At 31.1% G+C, this 11,296-nt stretch overlaps 1 protein-coding gene across 1 annotated transcript; it reads right to left on the bottom strand.

Annotated features, from left to right (window-relative positions):
- Nucleotides 1-153: 153 nt before the first annotated feature.
- LOC139504050 (uncharacterized) lies at nt 154-7,096 on the bottom strand. The gene is made up of 8 exons (XM_071294109.1): nt 6,994-7,096; nt 6,002-6,164; nt 5,452-5,763; nt 5,024-5,090; nt 3,369-3,427; nt 2,344-2,379; nt 1,287-1,340; nt 154-428 (listed from the first exon to the last, which is right to left on the bottom strand). Exons 1-8 carry the CDS (start codon nt 7,015-7,017, stop codon nt 154-156), a joined length of 990 nt encoding a protein of 329 aa, XP_071150210.1. The 5' UTR covers nt 7,018-7,096.
- Between the last annotated feature and the right edge of the window lie 4,200 nt (nt 7,097-11,296).

Raw genomic sequence — 11,296 nt, forward strand, 5'->3', positions numbered from 1 at the left:
ACTTCAATATAGTAGCGGAAATTTGTAAACAAAAATCGAAATTTTTAACACCCACACACATATTTAATAACTATAATAGATATTCGTTATCAATTTATATATACAAATGTATGTGCATAGGTGTGTGATAATGCAAATAAAATAAAAGAAATTTCACATACGCCGAACAACCAAGTGTGTAAGTCTACTTCTAAGACCTGCAATCTCCATACAGTAGTCTCCAGCATCGTGTAAAGTAACATTTTTTATCAATAGTTCTATCCATCGACCGTCCACCTTTTTAGTCATTGTGAGCATTGCTGGTAAAACTTGATCGTTTTTCAAAACGGAACTCGGATATTTGTTAATCAACAGCTTGTACTTTAGTTCAACATCTTCTCCCTCAGTAAGCTCAATGACACTACTTGGTTCGACAATATAGAAAAATGCTATCAAAAGAATAAATTAAAAGGAAGAGGAATAGATTGAAATATATTGAATTATGTTATGGAACACATTAATTACATTCGTGACATTTCAAGTTAGCCTTTTATAACTATAATACTATCTCCTTATCCATTTGCTATAAAACCAAATGTGCTGTTACAGTTGTTCAGTTAAGAAACTTTTTGCTGATTTCACTTATAACAAATATGAATTATTTTGATTATTTATGATCTAAGCAACATTCCAGTGACCCTAGTTATGGAGCGCCTTTCCCCTAGTTGGAACAAACTAGTTTCACTACACATCACCAGTTAAACAGCATATGTGACCGTAAAATTAATAACGACTTAACATTGACGGTTCTTGTATTTTTTTATGTTTTGCTTTCAACGTTTACATCCAGCGATCCAACGCAAGGAGTTCACCTTAGCTGTTACCAATTTTTGGAATTGACCTTTCTGTCTTTTTTGATGTACAATTCTTCATTGTCTTGATCGATCTTTATCGTTAATTGTGAATGTGGGATGGTTTTGAATATGGGTATTTTGTCTAAGGTCACGTATAAAGCCTATTCTTCAATATATTTTCTGATTTAATCAGAGTGGTTCTTCACAAAATAAGAATAATTAAAAACCCAAACAAGAAATTTATACCTACGATTCCCCTTGACCATGTTGTAGAAAAAGACAAGTTCAATTAACTAGAAATGTTTGATTATTTTTTGAATAATGCTACAACAATTTCTAAATGTAGCTCGAAAAGAAAACAATTCATGTTTCGTTTACAAACATGACAATTTTCAGTCTCTAATGTGGATCTTGTCATACAAAAGACATTTATTTGTTTATCATTGTTCTTACCTTGCCAACAAAATTCAATCATCAGAACTCCAATGCAGAAGGCAATGTTTAAACCTATAAAAAGTAAAATAACAAAAATACAGAACTCCGAGGAAAATCCTTAATCAATTGGCAAAATCAAAAGCTCAAACAGATAAAACAAATGGATAGAAACTGTCATATTCTTAAATTGGAATAGTCATTTCCTTATGTAAAACAATGTGTAAACGATTTAGGTCAAAAACAATTGTTCGTTACAACTTCTAGTTTCTTGCAGAGCTGTCATTAATCAAATTCTCTGTTTCTTCTTTTATCAAATTGATGAGTAAAACCTTAGACCTGTTTTATAGTTAGATTTTATGCTGTGCTGTCATGTTAGGGGAGGGTTGAATGCTCACAAAGGAGTAAAACCTCGCCATATTATTTATGTGCCTGTCCAAAATCAGGAGCATGTGTATCAGTGGTATTGTTAGTTCATGTTTGTCGTATTTCTTTTTTTGGTTTATCGTGCTGTCATATCAATTGAATTTTTATATTTCTTCAAGTCAGGGCCTTTAGTAGCCGACTTTATGGGATGGGTTTCTCTCATTAATGAAGGTCATAAGGTTCCTAGAATTACTTATATCCACTTCATTTTAACTTTTGTGGCTAGTTGTCTCATTTGGAATCGTATCACATTTCTTTATTTTCATACAAAAGTATTTCGATTACAAAATGACTTTTCTCTGTGATGCTTTAATACATAAAATAATCCGATAATCACTTGTACCATTACACAATATAATGCAAGTAACAACGAAATCCTGAAATACTGTGTTTCCATTTAAAGCTCCTCAAAACAAAACAAAAACTCTGTTTTCATATTTCAGTTTATTCATTTATATCTTCGTAAATAAGGCCTTCGTTTTCCTGAACACGTGAACACATTTAAATTCAACAAAAACTTACTGTAGGTGCAAATTGTTTCACCGTGCAAAAGGTTTCATATTAATGTGGTCAATATTCATGAAAAAAAATTACATACTTTCTCTTTTTGAAGAGGTAATCCTCTCTGTCATATTAACTGTAGAACACTTACCAATACAGATAGAGCATATCATCATATTCCGTTGCACTGAAGAAAAAATATTATAAACATTTACCTCATTAAACTAGATTATATTTACAAAATTGGATTCAAATATAACAACAATTAAGATATATATATATATATATATATATATATATAGGTTCTATCAATGCATCGAGTGTGATACGATATTTATCCACTCGAGACAGTTAAATCATCAAATATTAAAAAAATTAACTGTCAAGAGTGGAACAATATCGTATTGCACGAGATTTGGTGTGGTAGAATATGTTTTTCTAATGAATTTTAGGCTATATGCAGACAACCTACATCTGTTTGTTTTGAAAGTCATACAAAATATGTGTTCTTTATACGTCGTCATTAGACGTGGTTGCCTTTAAGACGTCACAATATGATTTTCAGAGAAAAGCAAGAGCGTTTGACGTCAACATACAATGTTGACCAATAAAGAGCTGAGGGCAAACTTACCACACGTTGTTCAATTAAAAAAAAGGAAAACGATAAATCGAGTAAGAATTCGAGAAAACTGTACATGTGTACTTGAAGTTTGTGCAAGTTTCACAAACCAAGTTTACCGTTTGAATCGTATTGGAGTTGCTAAATTGATAATTGCGATAGTAATAACCATGATTTACGTAGACAGAGGTTCACATACGGTTATATCTATTTAATGTATATATATAAACCAGTTCAATTCAGAAATCATTTCGTTGTTTTGCGTTTTCAAACTAGCTATATGGTTTTTACGGTTCAGCAAATTCAATACAGCATTTATTCTTTATGTCTTTTTGGAGCTATCATCGACATCACATGTGGGCTTGTTTGTAAATTATTTTAAAAAACTATTTATATGATATACAGAAATGTTATTGTACTATTCCAAGCGTTATGTCAAAATATATTCAAACAGAACTTCCAGAAACAACAACTTTGAAGTTTAACAAAAAATGTTTCAAAAAAACATTATTTTAACACACGCTCATATGGTTGGATTGTTTAAATTAAATTCGTACCTTTATTTGAGAGATTCTGTCTTGTTAAAATTCTGTCTGTCTTATCTTTATTTGGAGCCCTGAAATATTTTCAAAACGTTAGTCTTACATGATCCATGCAGTTATCACGAAAATGTCTACACCTTACATTTATGTTCTTTTAACTTAATGTGCATGACACATATAATTTCGAATAATAAGCGCCAAAAATTTAGGATTATTGCAATAACATAGCACGAATCGTTTAAGCAAAAATTTTAAAGCAATTTTGAAGATTTATAAAAATCCATGAATCATATCCAATTGATATCTGGGTTAGTGACATAAGATTACAAAAGAAAGTAGAAAATTACAAATCCGTAAAACGATACATGAAGCAAAACAAAAGAAGCATACCCAGTCCCCTTTTTATAAGTTGTTGAACACAATTACTCCTGTCTCATACCTATCTCATATGGAAAATTATATGACTTTAGCTCAATTTGAACTTAAGAAATGGTTAAATATGTAACGTTATTTAAAATAATGAACGTCTTTAAAGGCAACCGACATATACCGCTGTTTTATCAGTTGTTGTCATAATCCATAATTTGAAAGATTCAACCTCAGTAAAATGAGTAGTTACTGGCACACCTGCTTTCTCATCCGCTTGTCGGTTCAATTTGTACTTTTGAGTTCCCACTAGTGTTTTAAATCTATTTTATACAATTGTGTGCAGCATAATCTGTTAAAGCATGTTATAGTGACATATTACATGTATTTTTTCCAAGAACAATAAAATACCTAATCAGAAAGCAGCTTTTATATTGCAAAACTAGAACAACGACTAGTATTTTAACATTCAACTGTATGCATTCTCATTCAGAAAAATGTGGAAAAAAAATAAGGATCATTTGAATATGAACTTGTTTTCAGTTATATATGTAAATTAATTTATGCCGCTGAAAGAGCATTGAGTTCCAATGGAAACTTAATGTGGCCTTCGGTTTGTCAAATTGTACCTGTATACGTAGAATATATATCTAAAATGATCCGATTTAAATGACTTGCAATTGCTTTACATGATTGTCTTTGAAGGTCCACTTTGATGGAAGCTGTTAAACCAAGAGTTTCAATTGGTAAAGTTGAAGTCATTCCTTTAGAACGCTCTCATGGTTTGGTTGACACTTATGACTACAAATACGTTCCTTTTCTTAACACTACCCCGTCATTTTACATTTTACTGAATGTTTACTTGCTCGAACACTACAATGTGTTCCACGTATAAAGCAGGAAATGCTCGATCTTCTATATCACCTGCGTTTTCTTCGCGCACTTGGGTAGTGCTTTTTGTTTTCTTTGTTGTGTAGGTCTTTGTTATTTGTTCGTTCGATGTTTTAATTGTTGGTCATTGTATTGCCTGTTTTTGTAGGTCATGATTTTAGAATGCCACCTGGTATATTATCTTTTACATTTTACAAGAAAAAAAACCAAAAACAATTCATGTAATTTTGTAGATAAGAACGAGTTAAAAAATGGATTGCTTCGTGTTATAGCTTGATTCTGATACAGAGATCCTGAAAATAGAAACATAATGTAGTTAATTGACAAAGAACATCATAAGCGTTAACTAGCTGTTAATTTCTGAAAGATGCCGTTGAAACTGTCCAGGAAAGTGTTCAAGAGAATGGTTTTACCTTTTGTGGAGAATTGGTTTACATTCAGATACAGTTATATTCTCATCATCATGAAGGCATTCATAATCTATAAAAATAAGGAATACATCTTACTGATCAAGTGTAAAAGCGATATTCGTGTTTAAGCCGATTTACATTCTAGTCAATACCACCAGTATCATACAAAACATCAGTCTAAACGTTTAGCGTTAGAATAGTACTAGTCTTATTGCGTCATAGTATAATGAAAGAAAGGAATAGCAATTGCAAAAATGGCATACCCATTTTTCATGAATGTCTACACATGTACAACAATTACAAAATATTTTAATTGATCATAGCACTTCAAACGTTTGTGTGTAAGATATGATAAAAAAAACAGAATTAAAGGGTTTTTAACCAATTTAGTTCAAATGATTATTTTTACTAGAAAGGAGCTTTAGAATTACCTGGTGATAACTTGTGTGTTGATTTTGAACATGTCTTTAAAAAACACGAACAATCTTCTTTTGGTGGTACACAAAAACATGGATTTCGAGGTTTGACAAGGAAATCATAACCTCTTGTATAGTCACATCTACAAGTGGTATCAATGTTACGGTTTCCTTTACTATAAACAACTTGTCCTTCCTCATTACATAAAGACTTTAGAAAAATACAGTTTGTACTGACATTTGTGTAAAAGTTTATTGGCCATGGCTGGTAGCGCTCTGACGAACAAACATCAGCATCTAATCCTCCACGAAGAACATTTTTTCTTCCTGTAAATAAAATCAGGGTGCCCTCATTCGGTAATTAATTGAAATTAGATACGTTTAATATTGCTATTTATTAAACAGCACATTTTTCTCGTAAAAGATTAACAAAACAAACTTTGTATTTAAAAAAGATATTGTGCTAGTATATTCGGTCCAAATTATGATAAATCTATTTGAGATATAATTTCATTTATAGAAGACTTTTTTTGTTGTCAATGTCTCCCTAAGAAGCGAAATGTACCTGGCTGTAGAAAATCGTACACTGTGCAGTTTTCAGAATATTCGTTTATGAGATCATTTCTAAGGCAGAAATACTTAGACGGATCAGGACAATGACTTCTTGCACGGAATGACCACTGCGCTGGTTCTGGACATTTTAATGGGAATGCAGCACAAACGTGTACCTGAAATATATATTTTGTCATCTAAATATTTATAAATAACAAAGTTAATTCAAAATATTTCATAAATTTCCTTTCAAACATGTGACACTTTTCTATTAATAGTATCTTGTGTCGACCGTAAAACATTTGAAAATGCTCATCATCGCCTAAACTTTGAATTTTGAAAAATGATATTGCTTACTACAATAATAAGATTTTTTTTATTTTTATGAATTTCAATTGGTACAACAATGTTCATAAGGCCAACATATGAAATGCTTCGTAGTTTCGTAACCTAATGATTTAAAACGAATACTGAAACAAAGAGGTGTGATTTAATTTTTGAAATAGAACAAATAAATAATCAAATCACAACACAGCAAACAGTTACAACAACCAGAGAGATAGAAAGTATGCAACCAATTATAGTGTGTACTTCTTTAAGATGAACTTCATGGAATGTGGGCAGGGAAAGAGTGTAACGTGACTTAACGAAAAAAAATAAGTATGTTGAAGACAAATCCCTTTAATTATACAGGAAGCATGCAAACAAACAACAATACCATAGAAAATTAAACACGTATGTACTTTTGGCCACATGCATACAAATGAATCAACAGTGTAATAAGAAAAATGATGCTGATTATCAGAGCATTAGTTTCCTTTGGTATATTTCGATGATACAATGATGCTGCGTAAGCTAAAACAAAGACAATTGCAACATTGTTCTCAAATCAAATGTATACAATTGACGTTCATGATGAAGGTAAATTAAAAATAAGCACTTCGTTCACATGAAATTTAAAAGTTTTATTTTCCTTTTTCCTGTTTTTTTTAAAGCGACACTTACCAGAATCAGGAATCTAAACAACATTGATGTCTGTCAATTACAAAAGTCCTTCACAAAGACACTTCACCTATAAAACATAACAGTATCAATACAAGACTTTCGAACTGTACAGCTAAGCAAAACTTTTCTGAAAATTAAATGTTTTTTTTTTTTAAGACTTGAAATACATTTATTATCACCTGAATACAATTTTCCTTGTACAACCCAGGGAAGAATACACAAGGGGCCCTGTGTTTACAATGATCCAACGTCCAGGGATAAACGGTGGACTCTATTATAAAAAAAATCTATTTTATATTTTTTCCATACATAATTATACATTCATATTAATTACACAGATTGAGTTTGTGTATAAATTATTCACAATATTCTACCAGTAAATAAAATACATCAAAAGTCCCCCAAAAAACACACAAAAAACTACACAATAATTTACCTTTACTTATATAATTGACATTTTATTTTTTGTACTTTTAACACCTGGATTACATTGTCATGTGTCGGTCAGTGATTTTATAGGTCACATGCTCGACCTTGTAAATGCGTGTATTGTATATTTCTATCGTTGGATGTATTATGCTCTAAAAAGGAAAGGAAAGTAAGTACAAATTATTACGTCACTTACTAATGTATAAGATTTATTATAAGTTTTATTTCAGCTGCAAAATTTTCATTTTTAGATGATAATGATTTGGACATGGATTGAATTAAACTGCACAGTTCCCGTTTTGCATATGCTATCAATTGACTGGAAGTAAAACTTTTAGACTGATATTTGATTATATTCCAACATTTCTAAATAATCCATTTAACTGTATTCATAATCGTCTTAGTTATGACATTGTACTTTTTGTTGTAATCGTACTTTCCTAGTATGATAAGTTCTTCGCTCAATGGAATATATACAGTGTTATTAAGTACATTATATGTTTTAAGCGCATCTTAAATGTGTTCCCAAACAACCATTATAATGTTACAGCTGTGAAAAAGGTGTGTGAGAGTTTCGTTTTCTGTTTTACAAAAATGGCATTTGGTATTATTTGATTTGCCGATTTTTAAAGTTCTGCCTGATTTTCTCTGGCATTGCCTCTTAAATAGTTTTTGCTCCATATAGATAATGTTATGAACAATTTGCCAGCTAATTTGATTTGCTTTCCTAGAGGACATACATTTATTTAAATTTATTCAGATCTTTTTCCACGGTAATTCCGAATTAAACTGAATATTCCATTTCATTTGACAGTTTGGAACTATATCTCAATTTAACGAATATTGGATTAATTTCAAAGATATCTCACTTGGGATTACTACTTTATTCTGTTTATCGTAAAATTCAAATGTATTTTTAATGTAATAACCATTTTTGGGGGGTTCTGGATCAACGTGGACGTTTTTTAGTCTGTCCTGGAACAATTTTGGAAAATCTAATTTCAGCCTTGTCCATTCCGAGATCCAGTTTCTCTTATCTTTAAGAGTATTGTATATAAAGTTGTCGCTGTTGATGTTTTTCGTTTCTTCATCCCAAATATCTTTTATTGTATGAATTCCACTTTTCCGAAGTTACCGAAAAAAAAAGGTTTTTTTTTTATTGAATTTTTATGTTTCCAAAAAGTTTTTGGTTTAGGATATCGTTTTTATTTATTGGACTTTGTATACTTAAAAATTTTGACCACGTTTTAATTAACTCAAGATAGTATTTTGGAAAATTTTCCATTTGTAATCCTCATAAGTCCGAACACTTTGCTAAAAAATTATCACAATTATATTTGATATCAAACTTCTATAGCCACCACTTGGCTATTGTATTCCAGTTATCGGTTTTTGATCTTAAAATATTTTGCATACTTTTGATTTGTAGGATTTAATGAACGAGTCTATATTAATCATACCAATCCCCCCTTCTTCTACCGGTAAGCAACACACGACCCTTTTAATTAAATTTACTTGTCCCTCTCATATAAAATTCCACATGACATTGTTTATTTCTTTTTTTATATTTTTCAGGTATACCTCGCATTTCGATTTCGAACCCTATTTTAGATATAATCAATGATTTTAATATTAAGACCCTGCCCTTCAATGTTAGGTCACGAGATTTCCAAACACGCCTTAATCTTCTTTATTTTTTCTAACCATATAGCTTCTATATCAACACTGTATCCATGCATGATTCCCAATACTTTAATTGGTTCGCTTGACCACCTAATTTTTTTATATTTTGGTGTTTTATTTTTCCAACGACCCAAATATACCCCTACAGTCTTTTCATAATTTATCTTAGCACCCGATTCTTTCTCATATATTTCTAAAACCTTGAATGTTTCCTCGATTGATTCCTTTGTTCTATTAAAAAATTGTGTATCATCTGCAAACATGTTAATCTTAACCTCTTTCTTTTCATTTTCTATGTCAGGGTGGGGTAATTTTATTCCTTGAATTTTCGGATTAGCCCTAATTGTGGCTGCCATCGGCTCTACTTGTAAAATGTGTAGCATCGGCGATATTGGACAGCCCTGACGGATTGATCTAGAAATTGGGACGTATCTTGATTGAAAACCGTTAGTCATTAAACAAGTTTTAGCATTTTTTAGTAACATTTTAACCCAATCCCCAAATTGAAATTTTTCTACACATGCATCTAACCATTCCCATTCTGCATAGTGAAAAGCTTTTGTTTGATCAAGAAAAAGGATTGATCCTTCTTCGTCTTCCATATCTATAAAATCGAAAATATCTTGCAGTATTCTATTAGAATCAAAAATATTTCTGCCCTTAACAAATCCTTTTTGATCTGTTTCTATAATTGAAAGTTAAATGTTAACATTTAAAACAAACAAAAAATCAGAATGGCCCCTAAATAAAATCGTCCCTTTTGTCAAAGATTTTGAAAATCGTCTAGTATGTCATAGATTCTGGTACTAAGATGACCGCTTATTTTAAAAAAAATCGAGATATCAATCTAAATTGACGCGGATGAAATCGTGTCTGATGTTTATTTATTAGATGCTAGTTCTGGGGGATATATTTATAAAACCCAATAAGAAAAGTTTGGATTGTTAATGGAAAGAACATCATCAATATACCTGTATCTGAATGTGAAATAAAATTATCTGACTTCTTATATCTTCTTGTTTTTGACAAGTGCATGCGATTGATAACATACTTTTCTTCTGTAGGAAAGAGACGACCATTTGTTATTCAGGTGGATAAGTATTTTTTGCAATTTGAAAAATAATTTTTCATCCAAAGCTACGCATGCTCATACTTTTTCCACGAAAAATTGTCTGCAATTATGTACATACTTATATACTGAATGTTTTATTGTAGAATACTAGTATTCATTGACATCCTGTGTACGCAATATTATTTATGTTCAGTTCTTATCAGTCCAAGATAATAATTTTCAACGCACTGTAGATCTTTCTGCCAGAACATCACAATGGTGGCCCTTTAAGTGGTTTGTCGTTTATTTCAATCAATGCCTATATTTCCTTTTAGTGTATCGTCATATCGTTCAATTTTATCAGCTATTACTGACTTCAGTAGACTAAGATTTGTAACTTTCATTGTTTATCACTGTTGATAATTGGATGATTGTAACTGAGATTACCACGATCCCAATATGGTGGAGGGAAATCCCCGTAAGATCTTTCCCTCTTAATTTCTTTGAAAAAAGTACGTTGATGATGGTAACTGTTCATGTTATTTTTGGTAGATCGTTGTAACTGATTACTGGCCAGGGATGGTAGTATCTGAAAATGTTGTATGAAACGACAAACTAAGTACAACTTTAGCTGTGATATATGGCCCCCTAACCTTTAATTAATTTACGTTACGTATTTCGTCCAATATTGTGACCCAAAGTTGAGTACTACATTGTATACGTATCGGTATCAGGGGCGGATCCAGACACTGTGAAAAATAAGGGTATGCTATCCAGGTCTTTTTAAGAAACAAGAGAATGTTATTACTTTATACATTTAACATTTTTTGTCAATTCGAAACAATCCTCGGCACTCCCCTGTTTGATTCCGCCAATGAGTACCGCTCTGGATCTTTATACAACCAATTTCATAATATATTTTCACCATTGATATTTTTGAATTTTTGAAAGTAAAAGAAGCTTGATTGTGGTAAGGATGTTTTATATTGTACACTTGTCTACAATTAATTTAGAATTATTTATTTGCACAATTAAAGTCCTTACAATTGACATTCTTTTAATATATTCATTAATGAACATCAAGAATTTTGTTTTACTTATGTAAATGTGTAAACGATTCCTTCTATTCTCTTTATGCTT

Source organism: Mytilus edulis, chromosome 14 (genome assembly GCF_963676685.1).
Source record: "Mytilus edulis chromosome 14, xbMytEdul2.2, whole genome shotgun sequence".
Lineage (NCBI taxonomy): Eukaryota > Metazoa > Mollusca > Bivalvia > Mytilida > Mytilidae > Mytilus > Mytilus edulis.